Source organism: Cervus elaphus, chromosome 17, assembly GCF_910594005.1.
Source record: "Cervus elaphus chromosome 17, mCerEla1.1, whole genome shotgun sequence".
NCBI lineage: Eukaryota > Metazoa > Chordata > Mammalia > Artiodactyla > Cervidae > Cervus > Cervus elaphus.
This window is the reverse complement of record NC_057831.1, coordinates 9,442,611-9,463,176: the sequence shown is the minus strand read 5'-3', so window position 1 is coordinate 9,463,176 and position 20,566 is coordinate 9,442,611. Positions and strand designations below refer to the sequence as shown.

Here is a 20,566-nt window from a genome sequence, read left to right as displayed (position 1 = left end):
TGCTGAGGCATGACTCTTTGCAACCCCATGGACTGTAGCCCACCAGGCTCCTCTGTCTATGGGATTTCCCATCAAGAAAACCGGAGTGGGTTGCTACTTCATTCTCAGGGGCTCTTCCTGACCTAGAGACAGAACTTGCATCTCTTGCACTGGCAGGCGGATTCTTTACTGATAAGCCACCAGGAAGCCTAATTAAGTATTGTTGTTCAGTCGCTCAGTCATGTCCAACTCTCTGAGACCCCAAGGACTGCAGCACACCAGGCTTCCGTCTCCTTCACATCTGAACTGAAATGAACTGAGGGTGACAGCAAGGGCCAGCAGCTTCTCACGATGATGGGTGCCGCTGGGCTGCGGGAAGCTGCCATCTCTTACAGAATCTCCTCGGTGCAGAAACCTGTGTCCCAGGATATCGCACCTTACCCAGCATGGGATGAAACTGCAAATGAACTTCACCTCCTACACACACACAGACAAGAGCGGAATTTGTGGGTGGCTCAAGGTAGAAAGTTAAAAGCAAATGACAGCAACCATAGGCTGTACAGGCTACTGGGAAAATAAAACTCTTAGGACCCAGTTCTTTGTTTCCTGGCACTGAAGAATCCAATTGTTAAATCAAAGACCAAAAGATGCTTTTATTTTTGGACCACTTAGCTTCTGCCCATTTCCTAGTCAATTCAGTTCAGTTCAGTTGCTCAGTCATGTCTGACTCTTTGCGACCCCATGGACTGCGGCACGCCAGGCCTCCCTGTCCATCACCAACTCCCGGAGTTTACTCAAACTCATGTCCATTGAGTCAGTGACGCCATCCAACCATCTCATCCTCTGTTGTCCCCTTCTCCTCCTGCCTTCAATCTTTCCCAGCATCAGGGTCTCTTCCAATGAGTCAGTTCTTCGAATCAGGTGGGCAAAGTATTGGACTTTCAGCTTCAGCATCAGTCCTTCCAATGAACATTCAGGACTGATTTTCTTTAGGTAGAATTGGTTGGCTCTCCTTGCAGTCCAAGGGACTCTCAATAATCTTCTCCAACACCAGATTTGAAAGCATCAGTTCTTCAGCGCTCAGCTTTCTTTATAGTCCTACTTTCACATCCATACATGACTACTGGGAAAACCACAGCTTTGATGAGACGGACCTTTGGTAGCAAAGCAATATCTCTGCTTTTTAACATGCTGTCTAGATCAGTCATAAGTTTTCTTCCAAGGAGGAAGCATCTTTTAATTTCATGGCTGCAGTCACCATCTGCAGTGATTTTAGAGACCAAAAAAATAAAGTCATCCACTGTTTCCCCATCTATTTGCCACAAAGTGATGAGACCACATGCCATGATCTTAGTTTTCTGAATGTTGAGGTTTAAAACAACTTTTTCACTCTCCTCTTTCACTTTCATCAAGAGACTCTTTAGTTCTTCGCTTTCTGCCATAAGTGTGGTGTCATCTGCATATCTGAGGTTATTGATATTTCTCCCAGCAATCTTCATTCCAGCTTGTGCTTCATCCAGCCCAGCGTTTCTCATGATGTACTCTGCATATAAGTTAATAAGCAGGGTGACAATATACACCCTTGATGTACTCCTTTCTGTATCTGGAACCAGTCAGTTGTTCCATGTCCAGTTCTAACTGTTGCTTCCTAATCTACATACAGATATCTCAAGAGGCAGGTCAGGTGCTCTGGTATTCCCATCTCCTTCAAAATTTTCCACAGTTTATTGTGATCCACAAAGTCAATGGCTTTGGCGTAATCAATAAAGCAGAAGTAGATGTTTTTCTGGAACTCTCTTGCTTTTTCGATAATCCAACAGATGTTGGCAATTTGATCTCTAGTTCCGCTGCCTTTGCTAAATCCAGCTTGAACACCTGGAAGTTCACTGTTGAAGCCTGCCTTGGAGAATTTTGAGTATTACTTTACTAGTATGTGCAATGAGTGCAATTGTGCAGTAGTTTGAGCATTCTTTGGGCATTGCCTTTCTTTGGGATTGGAATGAAAACTGACCTTTTCCAGTCCTGTGGCCACTGCTGAGATTTCCAAATTTGCTGGCATATTGAGTGCAGCACTTTCACAGCATCATCTTTTAGGATTTGAAATAGCTCAACTGGAACTCCATCACCTCCACTAACTTTATTCATAGTGATGCTTCCTAAGGCCCATTTGACTTTGCATTCCAGGATGTCTGGCTCTAGGCTGGTGATCACACCATCGTGGTTATCTGGGTCATGAAGATCTTTCTTGTACAGTTCTTCTGTGTATTCTTGCCACGTCTTCTTAATATCTTCTGCTTCTGTTAGATCCATACCATTTCTGTCCTTTATTGTGCCCATCTTTGCATGAAATGTTCCCTTGGTATCTCTAATTTTCTTGAAGAGATCTCTAGTCTTTTCCATTCTATTGTTTTTCTCTTATTTCTTTGCATTGATCGCTGAGGAAGGCTTTCTTACCTCTCCTTGCTATTCTTTGGAACTCTGCATTCAAATGGGTATATCTTTCCTTTTCTCCTTTGCCTTTTGCTTCTCTTCTATTCACAGCTATTTGTAAGGCCTCCTCAGACAACCATTTTGCCTTTTTGCATTTCCTTTTCTTGGGGATGGTCTTGATCCCTGTCTCCTGTACAATGTCATGAACCTCCATCCATAGTTCTTCAGGCACTCTGTCTGCATATCTAACCCCTTGAATCTATTTCTCACTTCCACTGTATAATTGTATGGGATTTGATTTAGGTCATACCTGAATGGTCTAGTGGTTTTCCCTACTTTCTTCAATTTAAGTCTGAATTTGGCAATAAGGATTTCTTGGTCTGAGCCATAGTCAGCTCCAGGTCTTGTTTTTGCTGACTGTATAGAGCTTTTCCTTCTTTGGCTGCAAAGAATATAATCAATCTGATTTTGGTGTTGACCATCTGGTGATGTCCATGTGTAGAGTCTTCTCTTGTGTTGTTGGAAGAGGGTGTTTGCTATGACCAGCGTGTTCTCTTGGCAAAACTCTATTAGCCTTTGCCCTGCTTCATTCTGTACTCCAAGGCCAAATTTGCCTGCTACTTCAGGTAATTCTCTACTCCCTACTTTTGCATTCCAGTCCCCTATAATGAAAAGGACATCTTTTTTTGGGTGTTAGTTCTAGAAGGTCTTGTAGGTCTTCATAGAACCGTTCAACTTCAGCTTCTTCAGCATTACTGGTCAGGGCATAGGCTTGGATTACTGTGATATTGAATGGTTTGCCTCAGAAACGAACAGAGATCATTTTGTCATTTTTGAGACTGCATCCAAGTACTGCATTTTGGACTCTTCTGTTGACTATGAGGGCTACTCCATTTCTTTTAAGGGATTCCTGCCCACAGTAGTAGATATAATGGTCATCTGAGTTAAATTCACCCATTCCAGGTCACTTTAGTTCACTGATTCCTAAAATATCAACATTCACTCTTGCCATTTCCTGTTTGACCACTTCCAATTTGCCCTGATTCATGGACCTAACATTCCTGGTTCCTATGCAATATTGCTCCTTACAGCATCAGACTTCACTTCCATCACCAGTCACATCCACAACTGGCTGTTGTTTTTGCTTTGGCTCCATCTCTTCATTCTCTCTGGAGTTATTTCTCCACTGATCTCCAGTAGCATATTGGGCCCCTGGGGATTTCATCTTTCAATGTCCTATCTTTTTGCCTTTTCATACTGTTCATGGGGTTCTCAAGGCAAGAATACTGAAGTGGTTTGCCATTCACTTCTCCAGTGGACCATATTTTGTCAGAGTTCTCTACCATGACCCGTCTGTCTTGGGTGGCCCTACACGGCATTGCTCATAGTTCCATTGAGTTAGGCAAGGCTGTGGTCCATGTGATTTGGGTGGGGCTGTGTTCCCTCCCTGTTGTTTGGCCTGAGGCCAAACTATGGTAATGATGATAATGGTGACCTCCTTCAAAACCTCCCGTGCACGTACTGCTACAATCAATGCCCCCAACCCTGCAGCAGGCCACCACCGACCCACGCCTCCGCTGAAGACTCCTGGACACTCACGGGCAAGTCTGGGTCAGTCTCCTGTGGGGTCATTACTCCTTTCTCCTGGGTCCTGGTGCACACAAGGTTCTGTTTGTGCCCTCCAAGAGTCTGTTTCCCCAGTCCTGTGTAAGTTCTGGCAACTCCATGGTGGGGTTAACAGCGACCTCCTCCAAGAGGGCTTATGCCCCACCCAGATCTGCTGCACCCAGAGCCCCTGCCCCGCGGCAGGCCACTGCTGACCCGGACCTCTGCAGGAGACACTCATACCCAGTCTGTCTCAGTCTCCGTGGGGTCCTGGGTCCTGGTGCGCACAAGGTTTGTTTGAGCCTCTGAGCGTTTCTGGCAGGTATTTCCTAGCATCAGGGGTAGTAACAAGTGAAATGCAGTTGTACCTAAAGGAACTCACTCCTTCCATTGGGAGCCCTTCCTTTAAAAGTCTTCTGAGAGAAGTGAGAGAGGAACGTGAGAGAAGGAGAAGGAGGAGGTAGCCTCTCCAAGCTAACGGCGGGGGGCCAGCACCCCCTTCAGGCATCAGCAGACAGAGTCGGTCAAGGATGAACAAACTCAGCCCAGCTGCAGCTGGTGACGAACGACTGAAGCATCAGCGTTGTCCCAGTGGCTGCTACAAACGACGCCCCAGACGCCCTTCTCATATACTTCTACTGTGCCTTCAAAGGTGCTTTCGCCACCATGAAGCCAGACTGACCCTAAATGGAAAAGAATCCCCAAATCCTTGAATAGAACATAACTATTTGAACATACTGAACAAGTCCTCGGGTAGCAAGCTGAGAGAACCAGGCTTTCACTGTTCACAGCAAGTCCTTCTTTCTTTAAATGAGGATTTAGCAGGCTCTTTTTTTTTTTTTTAATTAACATCCTGATGTCAGTGCTAAGAATACTTTCTTTTTCAATCCAGGCAAACATAAGTCCAAAGGGAAAAAGTGGAAGAATGTGACTAATGGCTGATATTGCATCCCACATATTTGATTACATCACATATGAAGTTCTTATCACTTATACATCACCTTCCATCTCCACAAGAGGTCACAGATTAAAAAAAAACAGAAACAAACAGAATGCTGTTAACAAGTTACCTGTTATCAGCTGTTGTATCTTCCTTCTACCTGCTCTTCCACTAAAGAATAAAATGTTTTTCCCCTTTTAGCCTCTACCAGTAGTTGTGAGAAGTCTAAAGATAATGTCTAAAATTTCAGAAAGGTGTTAAGTGTCAGAAATATTGTCTAAAGGTAGTCATAGGGAAACTGCCCCTAGGGAGAGTGGTGTGGTGTAACTGAAAGGCCCTGGAACTTCACTTCTCTTTACACGTCATCCCCACTCAGTTGCTCCACAGTCCATAATTTGAGTCATTCTTCTCAGTCTTAAAAGAGTCAAAATTTAAATTAGAGCATCCCTGGGAAGATAGTATGTTAAGTCTTATCCCTTAACTGTGGATCAAAGTGGTTACTAGGCTCACTGTGGTGATTATTTCATAACATATGCAAATTCCAATCACTATGCAGTACATCTGAAACCATCATAATAGTGTAAATCAAATATATTTCAGGTTTTTTTTAAGTGTGCATCAAAGGACTACATTTCTCTTCTCACTGGCACTTGTTTTTAGAGTCAGTCCTGAGGCTGCAGTTGAGACATATGCAGAGGTAGAATCAAACTCAGACAACTTAAAAATTTCATAAAAGTCTGTGAAAAGTCACTTAAGATGACCTTTATCTCATAAGTAAATAGGTTAAGAAATTAAATTTTACTAAAAATTTCTGACACATTTTACATATTTCAAAGTAATCTATGGCTTTATAATTATTTTTCAAAAATAACAGATTCTAAATCATCCATTCATTTCATTTGCACCAGCCTAGTCACCTATCACTATTATTTTCCACACAATCATCCTTAAAAAAAAATGTGACTATTTAAGAAACACATATCTTATCTCTCATGATAAATACAAAGTGTCATTTAATTCAAACAAGAGGCAAGAACAAATGGAGGCAAAGTTGCACTGCCAAATCCTGACGACTCAGGAGAGAACATGGGCGTGCATCATTCATATGGCAGATAATCTAAAACTCATTCATATATATTCTAACCTTCTTTAATTCAGACCAAGCAAGAGGAAGCCCTGTCTAGCTCAGTGAAAATGTTAGGGGGAAACACCAACTGAAGCCGCTCGCCCTGGCCAGGCACCATGGTAACCATCCGCACAATTTATTTTATGACAGGGGGTCCTGGTAAAGAACATGAAACTGACAAGCCACCACCAACCAGAAGAATTTGGGAAAGCTCCAGAGAAGACACCAAACCCTAGGTCCTACCAACTTCCCAGAATCCTCCTCGCTGGAATCCATCTTGACTGGGCACTGCCTGTACCAACAGGAAGGACCTGAGTCAGAATGACTGGCCAGAGACGACCCGGAAACTAATCACCACAGACCCCGAGACTGAGCCATGCGGCAGAGCAGTTCTCCTGGGTTCCCTGACCCTATTGCTCTCCACCCGGGCGCCCCTTCCCAATAAAATCTCTTGCTTTGTCAGCACATGTGCCTCCTCAGACAATTCATTTCTCAGTGTCAGACAAGGGCCTTAGAAGAGGTCCCCCTTCCTGCAACCAAAAGTGTGAACTATAGAATATCTTTAAAGAAATATGTCCAAAGAGTTTAACTGAACTTTAATGATTTTTTATAATCACAAAATGTCTTCAATAGAGACCCACATAATACTAATATCATGCACAGTAAAAATGTCTTTTGATTTTTTTCCAAATCAAAGAATTCATTTGTTCAGCTCAAACACATGTTATTTGAAATCTGAAAGTTTAATCTGAAAAGTGAAAGTCGCACAGTCATGTCCGACTCTTTGTGGCCCCATGACTTTCAGTCCATGGAATTCTCCAGGCCAGAATACTGGAGTGGGTAGCTGTCTCCTTCTCCAGGGGCATCATCCCAACCCAGGGATCGAACCCAGGTCTCCCACATTGCAGGCGGATTCTTTACCAGCTGAGCCACCAGGGAAACCATTTAATCTATTATCTGTTTATTAATTCACCACCACCACAAATACCACCACCATCAAATTATTCATGTCAAAGGGTTGGACAAACGTTCTAGTAATGAAAACAAACTGGAACTCTATTTATGCATGTTAAATAATCACAATAAAATGCAAAATATTGCCCAAATCACTAAAAAGCTTTCAAAGAAGAAATGATGCAGGAATATTATCTAAATGATTAAGGCATCCACAAATGAGGAGGAGAAAACTCTGCATAATGTGTAATTGTTACCGTAACATCATTGTAACAAAAATGATAGCACTGGAAATAATTTCCAGGTCAACTATAAGTTCTACCATCATTTCTCACATGCGCCAAACATGCTGTGAAAACCTGGATTTGTTTATCTGTATTTGCTATATGGCAAGAAATGTGGAGTGCTCATCCAATTTTCCTTTTACAAATGGATACAAATATTTGCGATTCTGGAAAGGCAGTTTGCATGTCAATGAGTAACAAATTCTCTGGCAGAATCCATTCTCAACTCCAACATCCCCAAAGCACACACCTGCCTGGCAGTGCCCCTCCACATAGTTTGTCCTTTCCTCACGCCATAAAAATTTCCAAAATATCTGAGTAATCATCTACCTTGAACTCAGTATTTCTTACTGGTATGTAATTCCATGAAGTTTATACTTCTAATAATCTTTTGAAAGAACTTTAAAAAAAAAAATCAGCATGATAATATGCCTAAGATAATAAAAGCAAGAACACATAATTCACAGTACATACATTTAAGACAGGCAGTGGTTTTTGTTTGGTTTTGGTTTTACTTCGTTCTTGCTTCACTTAGCTCTCTTAGAATGCTTAAGACGGTCAAACTGTCACTGGTTTCCCTTAATTTATGGATGAGGAAGCTATGGAGCCAATCAGCTGGGCAGTTGCAGAGCCATGACAAACTGCCTCCCAGCTTCCCTCCCTTGCTACCCGTGCCTTGCCTCCGAACCTGAGCAAAGACTTGGGATGCAATAAGCACCTTTCCATAGTTCAGGTACCACTTTATGCAGTCTGCCATGTGGGCATTGACCAGCATGGTGAAATATTACAACAAATCCACCAAACATTACATGGGAATAAACTAGCCAGGCAGATCCATAAGACAGTCTTAAGAGTTTCTCTATACTACACAACATGAGACAGGTGGCTTTCTGGTGATCTATATTTGAGGCTAATCCTCCAGCGGAGGCCAGTCCCATGGGCTGTACAAATTTCTAGGACTACACATTTGCACAAATTTATAGGTATGCAATTACAAGAGGAAATACCCTTAGCTCAATGAAAAAAAAAAAAAAAACAGAGAGAGGATAAAACAATAAAGCAATCCACAAAGGCCCGAGCCTGCTAAACTCATTTCTATTACTATCTTCCTAACAATAAAGTTCTCCAGACGAATCCTAGACCAGATTCTTTGGTAAATAGTGCTCCTCTGTCCCAGCCTCTTATCACCAAAAGTCAATCTGTCTTCCTTGGTTCATACTTTCCTACCTCCGCCCACCACTTTGCGATGTTCCTTATAGTCTCAGCTCATGTCTCTCACCAACACCTCAGTGAATCCAGAGTTGCATGGTCTTAAATTCTCTCATGTGCCAATTTGATGGAAAATATTCTATTCTAAATATTCCTATTTTTAAAAAGTGTTAATAACAATAATCTAAAATTTGAAGTCTCAGAGGTTTTAGATCTCAACTATAGTGGTCATTACTAATTTACAGACTAAACCAGTAATAGAAAAAAGTCTGGAACTATAAAGCTATGCATGATGGCATGTCATGGAGAGGAGCCCCCCTCTTTCATGAAAAGGATTATTGCAAAAAACAAAGAAAATTGTCAGTTGTACCAGCCTGTTGGTATTAACAACTACCTAAAGGCAAAATGTGCCAATACACAACAATGGTCAGAATTCTACTACCTTAATTCCCTGCCAAAAATGTTGAACTTGGGGTAGGATGTGGCAGGGAGGTTCAAGAAGAAGGGGACATACATGTACCTGTGACTGATTCCTGTTGATGTGTGGCAGAAACCAACACAATATTATAAAGCAATTATCCTCCAATTTAAAATGAATACACTTTTAAAAAATGTTGAAATCACTGTCATTTTAGTTTACTACTATTTTTTATCATGTAAACATATCTCCAGTTTTATAAAGGAAAAGGAACACGAAAGATTTTTGTTACAGAAATTTGCTTTATGGATAACTTAGCTAAAAACAAATAGGGATTCCTAAAACAAAGAGACATTCCAGAGGGGTTCTCTTCTGCCATGTTATCAGTCTCACTCAAAATAAGGTAATCTAGAGAAAGAGAGCTAACTAGATTAAAATTCTCTTCACAAGTTTCATTGGTTCTCAAGGCTATTGCAGTGGGCTGAATCCTTTTCCCCCCAAAAGATGTTGAAGGACTGACATCCAGTGACCGTGAATGTGTGAATTTATTTGGAAATAGGGTCTTTGCAGAGGATCAAGATAAATGAGGTCATGAGGGTGGGCTCCAGTCCAGTATGACTATGACTTGTAAAAAGGAGAGATTTGGACAGACACACATAGGAAGAACGCCATCCGGAGGTTGCAGTTACATTTCCACAAGCCAAGGAACTACCGGAAGCCAGGAGACAGCCCTGGACCAGATCCTTCCCTGGTGTCTGGAGAGGAAGTATGGCTCTGCTGACACTGATCTTGGACTTCCAGTCCCCAGAACTATGAAATAACAAGTTTCTTTGTTTAAGCTACTCGGTCTGTGGTACTCATTACAGCAGCTTTAGCAAACTAATAGACCCGTTCTGGTATTATTCCTCCATGGACAGCTGGCAAAACCTCCCTTCTCACCGTCCACACTTCAAGAAGACCTAAAAGAAATATCAGGAAAGGAACCAAACAGGTCAGCTATCTTTGTTCTCTAAATCCAGCTCATTCCAAAATCAACCAAATGAAAAGGTATGCCGATTTAGTAAACTCCTTAAAATATACAATAGAGCTCACTCATGTGACAGAAGTGAAGTGAAGTGAAGTCGCTCAGTTGTGTCCGACTCTTTGTGACCCCATGGACTGTAGCCTACAAGGCTCCTCTGTCCATGGAATTTTCCAGGCAAGAGTACTGGAGTGGGTTGCCATTTCCTTCTCCAGGGGATCTTCCCAACCCAGGGATCGAACCCAGGTCTCCCGCATTGCAGGCGGATGCTTTACCGTCTAAGCCACCAGGGAAGTCACGTGACAGAAAAAACACCCAAAAACAAAGATCCATTCCAGTAGTATTCTGAACAGAATTAAAAATAAATATTTCTGAAATCTTGTATAAATCACAGTTTGATAAATGAGTAATAGAAACTTAATGTTATCACCCAAATCCTTTCTCATCATTAATGAACTTCACAGAGGCACAAAATAATTAATTTTAGTCAGCTCTATTGTTCTGGTGGAATCAGAAATTCATGCTGGTGACGTCAAGCTATTATTTAGATCTTTGACAAAAAGTATACTCAAAGCTGAAAGTGATGTAGAAATTTCAGTTTACGAACTACTAAAAAAACAGAACAAAGGTCCATTACATATTGGACAATTTAGCACATATATTTGACAATGAATTAAATATAATCGCATGCCTTCTACCAAAGGCAGAATTGGAAAAATATACTAAGTGATCATTTTTTGTCTTAATTATAAAATACACACAAAAAAATCACATTGCCTAAAAACAACTGAATAGAGCAATGGTTAGTTGAATTTTTCAAGTACAGTTGGGGAGGCTACATTAATTTTTATGTTTTGTTTTGTTTTTTCCTACAGCTTATTTGATAGAATTCAGGTATTCTATTTGGTCAGTGATTACACTTACCCGTAACTGAAATCAGTTTAGCATTGCAAAATAATAGATTTTATTCAAATCATGCCATGTCAAAATGAAATCATCTTTTAACATAGGAAGCAACCCCTTAAATATCCAACTGAACTATACTCTCCCCATTAGTCCACATCTATAATTCATATTAATTGTTCATCTATTATTTATGTAGATACCTTTTGTACTAAGAAAAATAAGAACTTGTCAGGTTCAAAATGAAAGCATATCTACTGAATAAGCAATTCTACCCATTTACATTGGGCTTACATAAATTTATAACCCCATCTGGGAGATGGTGAAGGACAGGATAGCCTGGAGTGCTGCAGCCCATGAGGTCGCAAAGAGTCGGACACGACTGAGTTACTGAACACCACCACCACCCGTTATTCATGCGTTTAAAACATTATATAACATTATGCAAAAGAAGAAGACAATACATGCGTTTAAATAACTTTAGCAGAAAATTTTACAAATTGTGTCTGAACTATCCACTGTTCAGTTCAGTAGCTCAGTCCAGTCCACACATAAACACATAGTGTGGGTATTAACCTTTTATTGTACAACTGTAAGTGATGAAAGTAAACTACACTTAATAGTAAGTTTATCTGTCTCCCAGAGTACATATCACAGGAAAGGTAATAAAAAATGCCTAGTATTATCTTGACATTTCAACCACAGAGTGGGCATCCTTAACCAGAGGACTTAGGTGATTTCTTATTCATCTTTCTAAGTTCTGTTCCTGGGCTTCTCTGGCAGCTCAGCAGTGAAAAATTTGCCTGCCAATGCAGGAGCCTTGGGTTCGATCCCTGGGTCGGGATGATCCCCTGGAGAAGGAAATGGCAACCTACTTCAGTATTCTTGCCTGGAAAATTCCATGGACAGAGGAGCCTGGCGGGCTACAGTCCATGGGGCTGCAAAAGTCAGACACAACTTGTCAAAAAAACAACACCTACAGCTTACAACAACAACAACAAAAAAAGAAGCAACTAATCTTAGGAAACATCTTGCTAAGAAACGCACAAAATAAACAGAAAAGGCACAGATGCTCCCAGACACAGCTCAAAGACTGGCGGCAGCCTGACGCGGACATGCTGGGTGCAGTTCCTGGAGAAGGCGCTTGGGGGCAGCACTCTCGCTGCTGAGGGGTGTGCGCCGCCTCCACAATGTTCAGCTGCTTAAGTCGTGTTCCGCTCCGCGACTCCATGGACTGCAGCAGGCCAGCTCCTCTGTCCTCCACTATCTCCCTGAGTTTATAACGGCCACTAGCAAAACAAAGTGCTTAAACAAAGTTTATAACGGCCGCTAGCAAAACAAACGCTTAAAGCACTTTTCAATTTTCACCATTTTTCATAAAAGTGAAAACTATCTTTGGATGTCTTTTGGTTAGCGAAAACAAGTACTGATGTAGGTCTTTCTTAAAAGCGAAGTGGCATAAACCAAACTTTCAGAAAGTGAGGGACACCTGTGTGAGGACTGTAAGGTCAGGCCATCCCAGACGGAGTCCCCTTGCTCTGAGGACATCCATCGGTCCCTGCGTTACCTACACCCTACTCACGTGACTGACCTTCCCTCTCAATCACATAGCCTCATCATAAACTCTTGCACACCCGCCCCAACTCCAGCTAGGGACTGTGAATTCTTAGAACAGAGCACCGCCCGATGACAGCTCATCAAAGGGGTGGCGAGAGAGCTGTGCTCCTCTGCTGGTCTCCCTGGTAACCAGGGCCAACCTGACCACTCATTCCCTCTATAACTGGTAACCTCCCTCTCCACCTCCCAGCCCCGACTCGCACCCCATTCCTCCTACCTCGCACCCCCTACACACACACGCACGCACACAGCAAAGACTTCTGCTATGCCCTGCCCACCGCCTGCCACACCTGGTGAGAAGCTGCTTCAGGGGCTGGCTGCAGACATGTAAGGTCCCCCGCATCCATTAAACCATGGACGTAGGAAGCTGGCCAGGTACCAGGGCTTGCAAGTTTGTGGTGTGCAGCCGGACAGGACAAACCTCAATCACACTTTTTGACAGACTCTGTTGGCTCTCTTGAATAACTACCTGCTTCTCGCTGCCAGGACAGGCCCCATGTGTTCAGAGGTCAATCCTGACTAATATCGGCGAAGCACGGTAACTGCATTTTCCTTCCCAGAGAGTGCCAGGAAGGCCTGACCGGTGAAATACAGGAGGAAATCTGTGCAGGAGTTCTGGGAAGGTCTCCTTGCTCTCTCAACGGGACATACATGAAGAGAACGCTCTATCTTGCGTTTTCAAGTTATTCTATCTCAATATGAAATCTGGAATAATCATTAGTCTAAGGATAAAAGCTACACTTTGAAAATAATGGAATCAAGAGAGTAGCAGAAAGACAGAGATGTACTATGTTGGAGCCCGACTTCTTGTAATATGAACAACAAACCTCCTTATTCCTTCAGTCAATTTGAATTGGGTTTTCTATTCTTTGCCACCAAAGCTACATGAACTGATCCAAGCCACACTCATATCCAAGTTCATCACCTGTTTTCTCTCCCAAATTTTCCACAGCCGTCTTTATTTGCAGTTAGCAATAACGTATATACATTTTGTGTCAATCTTTTCCCTTCAACCTTATCATGAGCATTTTTCTATCTTCTATAGACAATCTTCGCAATTATCACTTAGGAGCAGCACCACACACCGACTCTGCGACCCCATGGACTGTAGCCCGCCAGGCTCCTCTATCCATGGGATTCTCCAGGCAAGAATCCTGGAGCGGGTTGCCAGGCCTCCTCAGGGGATCTTCCCCACCCAGGGATTGAACCCAGGTCTCTTACGTCTCCTGCATTGGCAGCTGGGTTCTTAACCATTAGCTCCACCTGGGAAGCCCTTAGGACCTGCACAATATACATCCAATAAAGGGATCTCTGAGTAATCCATTATTGCTGCACATTTAGGCTTGCCTTCACAGTTATAAAACCAGTTACTTTTACAAAGGTTACCTTCACACACACTGCATAAACATAAACATGTTCATATTTATATATGAATAAATATATATATTTCATAAATATATATTCAGTAAGAGAGTGTGTGTATGTCTATCTGTATACAGTGTGTGCCCAGGATAATCAATAAAAGGAAATAGTAATTGAAAATCTAATTTTCTTCATAAAATCTTTTTTCACCTTAGTAAAGAGTCTGATAATGCCTCCAAATCAAAGTATTTTATATCTGCCTTAGCCTGTAAAGAAAATTGAGCTCAATATCTAAAATCCAGCCAGGAAATGTATCAAATCTGTTATTGCTAATAAATGATTTTAGCACCTGCTACACAGCATCAAGATGCAGCATTAAAAAATTTTAAAAAGAGACAGCTTTCAGCCAACTTTTTAATTAACCTTCACTTCAAACACCAGATGGACTTCAGAGAGCACAGCCTGTAAACAACAGCATTTATCCCACAAGTCCACTATCTCTATTTGAATCAGATTTGGGTGAACAGATTAGCAGGACACAACAAAAAGTCAGATCTATGAATCATTCTTTCTGGTAACATCTCAGTTATTAGAACACTATTGTTTCTTATATCTATTTTACACATCAGTCACTTAAGGTTGAGTTCCACTCAGTTGCTTGTAACAAAGAGGAGTTCCCAGCACAGTGCAAGCAAGTCACCCCACATGCAGGGATTTCTTGTTCTAGTCAGGAAGTCGTAAATTACTGGGGCTTCCCAGGTAGCACAGTGGTGAAGACTCTGACTGCCAATGCAGGAGACACAGGAGATGGGGGTTCGATCTAGACGATTCCTCGGAGGAGGAAATGGCAACCTGCTCCAAGTATTCGTGCCTGAAAAATTCCATGGACAGAGGAGCCTGGTGGGCTACAGTCCATGGGGTCACCGAGAGACAGACACAACTGAACAACTGAGCGCATTACTGGAGATCATCCTGTTAATTCTTCCTGTAGAAATGTAAAAAGTAATCTGGCTCACTTTCAGTTAATAAATCATTCTGGTGAACTAAGTTGGTATTATCCCACACTGGTCAAATAACAAGTGTGGTACCATTTTCTAAAACCACACAAAAAGCTCCCATAGGCCTGCCACATGTGCATGTATGCTAAGTTGCTTCTCCTTGCGATCCTACCGTCTGTAGTCTGCCAGGCTCCGCTGTCGATGGAATTTTCCAGGCAAGAATACTGGAGTGGGTTGCCATGCCCTCCTCCAAGGGATCTTCCTGACCCAGGGATCGGACCCAGGGATCGAACCTGTATCTCTTATGTCTCCTGCATTGGCAGGAGGGTTCTTCACCACTAGTGCCACCTAAATCTAGCAGGACTAAGTCACAGAATGGCAGATTCAGCTGACGTGACCACCCACCGCTATACAGCTTGGGTGGGTTCTGATGCCCTCCCCTGGTTTTCCCTGACTATGGCGATGAGTTTTCAGTTTCCAAATGACCTTGACTGCTCAGTAGAAATGCACATTCCCCAGCCAGATTCCTGAGACTACTTACACAGGATCTCAAGGCTAGAATCTAGGTATCTGCATTTTAATAAACCCCGCCCCCACCTCGCCCATGCCACAATTCTAATGCTTATTGTAAGAACTAGCTCCCGGGGCTGATTCAGGGTATTCCAATCCCCCAAAGATTCTTTGATCACTAATTTGCAAGTTTCACACAACCAGGGCCCAGGCATCATCTTCCTTGTTCTCAGACTTTTGAGCCACTGGAGTGTCCACGCCCTGAGCCAGCTCACCTGCGATCCCCCTGCCACCCCTGCAACGAGGTTTCAATCAACTTTCCACCTTGGAGGCACCAACTTCCTCATTGCTCTCCACGCAACCAGGTACATGAAAATCTGGCCTCCAGTGTATTTTTCAAAGGAGGGATTCCCTTACAATTAATCTTCTTTCCTTTTGTTGAAGCTGTTTTTTGTTTAAAAAACAAAAAGAACAAAAACCCTGGATATTTTCAAGTCATAAGACACTGGAAATCATGTGCATTAAACCAAACATAGTTTCATTTCTCTTTCCTTTTAAACTAGTCTTTAAGCTACAAAAATAGAATCATTAGACTTTTCTACAGGCTTCCCAGGAGGCTCATTGGTAAACAATCACCGGCATGGCAGGGGACACACGAAATTCGAGTTCCTTCCCTGGGTGGGGAAGATCCCCTGGAGGAGGAAGTGGCAACCCACTCCAGTCAGCGTTCTTGCCTGGAGAATCCCATGGACAGAGGAGCCTGGCGGGCTCCAGTCCATGGGGTCAAAAAGAGTTGGACACAGTTGAGCAACTGAGCACACAGACTTTCTACGTGTTCATCTAATTAAAGAGGAAAATGAGCTGTGGAGTGGAATGTGCACTCTCTTATAATGTTCCTATGAGAATTAAATGAGAAAACTAATATATAAAATGCTTAGCTCAGCCTCAATCAATTGAATGAATCCTCAATCAATCCTACCTGTTACCATCAGGCTGGGCTGTTCTGGTATGTGCTCAGTGCTAGGAAAGTCCTTTGAATAAATCTATCCCCAAACTGCCTTCCTCCAGATAAGGAAACCAAAGCTCTGGGGGTGACGAGTCCTACTCAGCACTGCATAGCTACTGGCTGAGCCAAAGTGCACACCAGTGTTTTCCAGAGCACAATTCCATATTCTTTTCACCACACCATGATAGCTTTGTTTACACTCCTAACTGAAATGCAGAACCAAGAAAGCCATCGTTTCAGAACATGTCAGTCATTTTAAGGCATGACTATGCCCAGTCAGAAAGTGAGGAGTAAATGACAGACTGGGCCTGTGAGAGTAATGAAATTAATATATAGCCAGCAGATTGTTTTCCTGTTTCTTTTTTTGGGGGGTGGTGGGGAGTGTATTTATCTCCCATCTTGGGGGGTTTCTTTTGTTTCTCTTGTGTTCAGTCACTTTATTTCAGGAAGGACACACCATTATGCAGTGCTTAGAGTTTTGTCTAGTGAGAAATTAGCTATGAACATAAAGGTATCCCAAAGAGTCTGTTCTGATGTGAGGTTTAAATTTCTTTTCAACACAAGAGGGTGGGGAAAATGAACCACCATGCTGTTCTCCTCTTTCCGGATGTAAAATTTAAAAAATTAGGTGTTAGAGAACAATAGATCATTACAGTGTTTTAACTTTGAATTCCACTTATTTACATATATATGTATACACAATAGGAAACAGGAAATATAATAACACAAAAATGAAAAAAGTGTCAGTGTTTGCTAACCATGAGCTTTTACTAGAGACAATTTCATAGTAAAGAGTGAAACAGCACTAGGGCTCTCTGCTTGACATCACCTCAAATTTTTTATAGCCACATTGGCATTCTGTCTGTGTAACAAGTATAGCGATGACTTCATTCTCTAGGATGAAGGATAATGGATCTTAACCTTCCTATCACTTCCCTTTCACTCAAAGCGCTAATGCAACTGAAGGCACAGATAAATAAAAATTTCTGAAGGCAAAGAACGGCCCTGTGAAAGTTTAACCTCCAAATCACCAAAAGGTACAAAGTACAATACATCTCAGAATCACAATTAACGAAGCCCCTGCCACAGAGCTTGGATGGAGAGCTGCCAAAAAAAAAAACAAAATTTAAGGAAAATCCAAACTTTGACGAACTTTAGGTTTTTTCCCCACAACTAATAAAGAAAAAAAAAAAAGCCCTAATAGTAAACAAAACGCCACCAACTCAAAACAAAGCACTGTTCAAAGGCAGATGATTCACTTACATTAAATCTATTAATGTGATCTTTTACATTAATTAATGTGAAACATCTTACCAACTTTATCTCTTTACCAACTAATTCCGGTTTTCCACAAATAACATATACAGTTGAATACTGGCATTCTTGAAAACAGCACCTGACTATATCAAGTTGCTTTTTCCCTAGAATAGTTACTATTCCTATCTTTTCCCTTTGTTTCTTCTCCACTCACTGATATTTACCACGGTGTGCCCCAGAACATGAACATCATTTGACAAGTCGCGTTTTGGCCCAGAAAGTTTGCAAAAACTTTTTCAAATACATGTCAACTGCCGGCAGAAATTGAGGGACGGGGGTGGTAATTGATTGTCATATTAGATTTAATATTTCCCTTTCCAAAACAGGTAATTAGAAATTATCTTCTCTCTTGCTTTGCCACTTCTCCGTAAATACGGTACCATTCTCAAGGCACAGCTGATGCAGAAAACACACATCCACGCCGCGCGCGCGCACCCCCTTCCCCGCCCCCACACGCATCACCGTGGCCGGAGCCAAGCCCGCAGCCCGCAGCCCGAAGACAAGCCCGGAGCCCAGCCCGCAGCCCGGAGACAAGCCCTCACCCAGGAGCCCGAGAGTGCAGTACCTTCCAGGGAGACTGTCACCCCAGGTAACCGCACACTAAGCGCGCCTCGCCAGTTCCAAGTCACGGTGCCAAGGGACGCGGACACTAAGTCCGTGGCCGTCCACCTTCACACCGAGCGAGGCAAACCCGCAACCCCACCGCCTCTCACTTTCTCCTCCAGGAGCACCTAACGCGCTCGCCCACCCAGGCGGGCTCCCCGCCGGCCCCCGGTCGCCGCCGCCCTGCGGCCACTCACCCCGTCTGCAGTCGCAGTAGCCCCAGTCCACCTTGCCGCGGGCGTTCCCGTAGAAGCACCAGGGTCTGCCCGCGCCTTCCGGACTCCGGCAAAAGTTGTGGCGCTGCCCTCGCAGTTGCGCCCAGCCCTCGGGGGGCGACCGCGCGAGGAACGGCGGCACGTCTGCCCAGCGCAGACAAGGGGCGCCGGAGTCCGTCACGTTGGCCCCGGGCGCGCCGGCGGGGCAGTCCCCCGGCGGCGGCCGGGGCGTGCGGAGGCCGTGCGCGCGCGAGGCGCGGAGCGCCGGCGGGGCGTGCAGGGCGCGCGGGAGCGGGGGCGGCGGCCGTGTCTTCTGTGGCCGCAGCTGGGAGGTAAGGGAATAAGGGTCCTGCGGACCCCGAGAGGGCGCATGGTGATGGCGGGGGTGGAGGGAATAACCGAGGACCGAATCAAAGCTGACCACGCCGGGGAGCGCCCCGAGAATCAGAGCCACCGCGAAGTGGGGGGGCGTCATGGTGCCGGAGCCGCGGCGTCTGGTCCATGCTCCCCGGCTCCGCCGCTTCTGAAGGGGAGGCGGGGGCGGCGCTGCGCGTCCCCGGAACCCCCGCGCCAGCCCCCTCCCGCCCTCCCGCGCGCGGACCGCCTCCCGCCGCGGGGCCCGCGGCCGCGCCCCTGCTCGCCGCGCCCGGGAGCGGTCCCGGGCGGGGAAGGCGTGCGCTCCGCGGAGCCCTGGCTCGTGGAGTGGACCCGCCGAGAGAAGGCGCGGACCCGGGCACTCTGCCCCCTGGCGGCGGGCACAGGCGCGCGGTCTCGCCCCGGAGCCGGGCTCCGCGCTGTCCTTGCCCGGCCCGGCCAGACCAGCTCGCTGGCACCCCGGCGGCCTCGGGGTGCCCGAGCCAAGTCCGAGGGTGCCAACGCGGGGGACGGTCTTGGCTGCTCCTTGCCAGCAGGCGACACCACCACAGCCCCTCCGTCTGGCTGCTGCCAAGCCTGCCGCCAGCCCCTGCAGCCCACCTCTCCTCCACCCCCTTGCCGCGCCTCATTTCCTATGTTTTGCAATATTTGTAAGTGTGAATGGGTTTAGTCCCTTGATAAGTCCCGGGGTAAAAGTTATCTAAGCCCACTTGGAATGCCGAAGCCGTTTTCCTGAGCTGTGAGCTTCTCAAGGACAAGACCACGTTTCGTTTCCCTTTGTATCCCAGTGCTTAAAACTTAAAACCGTGGGCAACACTTATTAGGCTCCGATAAACATTTGCTGAAATTAAATTCCTGAACCGACCCAGGGAAAGCAGGTCGAGCCTTTCTACTTCCTGCCACCCACTCTCCACCGGAGCCCTGAACACCACCAGTTGTTTGGTTATTATTGGGATTCAGTGAAGCCCTCTTAATACCAAATTTCCTTTCTAACCAGAGAAGACTTCATCCGTCCGGGTCTCCATCCTATCCAAAAAGCCCATCCCTCTAACACCTGCCTCGTTTTGGCCGAGCATGGGACTTGAGTTAAGCCTACTCATTTGCCTTTCCACGGTGGACTCTGTCCACCGGCAACTCTATAGCTGTTGGCTCGACCTCAGCAAAGCCTTTTCAACAGCTCCCCCGACTTGCACCGCCCCACCTCTCCGGGCAGGGGGAAAAAAAAAAAAAAAAAGTTGCTTTAGAATCTTTTTAAAAATCCCTGAAGCTGGATGTTTTAGGGATTTCCCCTTTCAGTTGTTCCTGACTATGCCACTGAAGTTAAACAAGAAACAAGGGAGGCCAATAAAGAAGGTAATGTTTTGCATCCTGGCATAATCGTGTTGAAGGGTAGGGGAGACCGGCTGTCCCACAGTATCCTGTTGTTTAGTGGCTCAGTCAGTGTCTGACTCTTTTATGACCCGGTGACTCTTTTGTAACCCACCAGGCTCCTCTGTCCATGGGTTTTCTCAGGCTAGAACCCTGGAGTGGGTTGCCGTTCTCCTCCGGGGGATCTTCCTGACCCAGGGATCCAAGCGAAGTCTCCTGCATCACAGGAAGTTTTCTTTAGTGCGAGCCACCAGGAATCCCATAGTACACTGTACTCCGAAGAAAACTTGAACATGACTTAAATGTTTATTGTTAAAACCTAGTTT

The 20,566-nt window shown here is 44.6% G+C and overlaps 1 protein-coding gene across 1 annotated transcript in view; it reads right to left on the bottom strand.

Annotated features, from left to right (window-relative positions):
* Positions 1-19,103, bottom strand: part of PRSS12 (serine protease 12) — a 76,282-nt gene extending 57,179 nt beyond the window's left edge. Inside the window, exon 1 of the mRNA XM_043871063.1 lies at positions 18,480-19,103. Coding sequence (XP_043726998.1) covers positions 18,480-18,972 — 493 coding nt within the window. The 5' untranslated portion in view covers positions 18,973-19,103. The remainder of the gene's footprint in view (positions 1-18,479) is intronic.
* Positions 19,104-20,566: the final 1,463 nt, after the last annotated feature.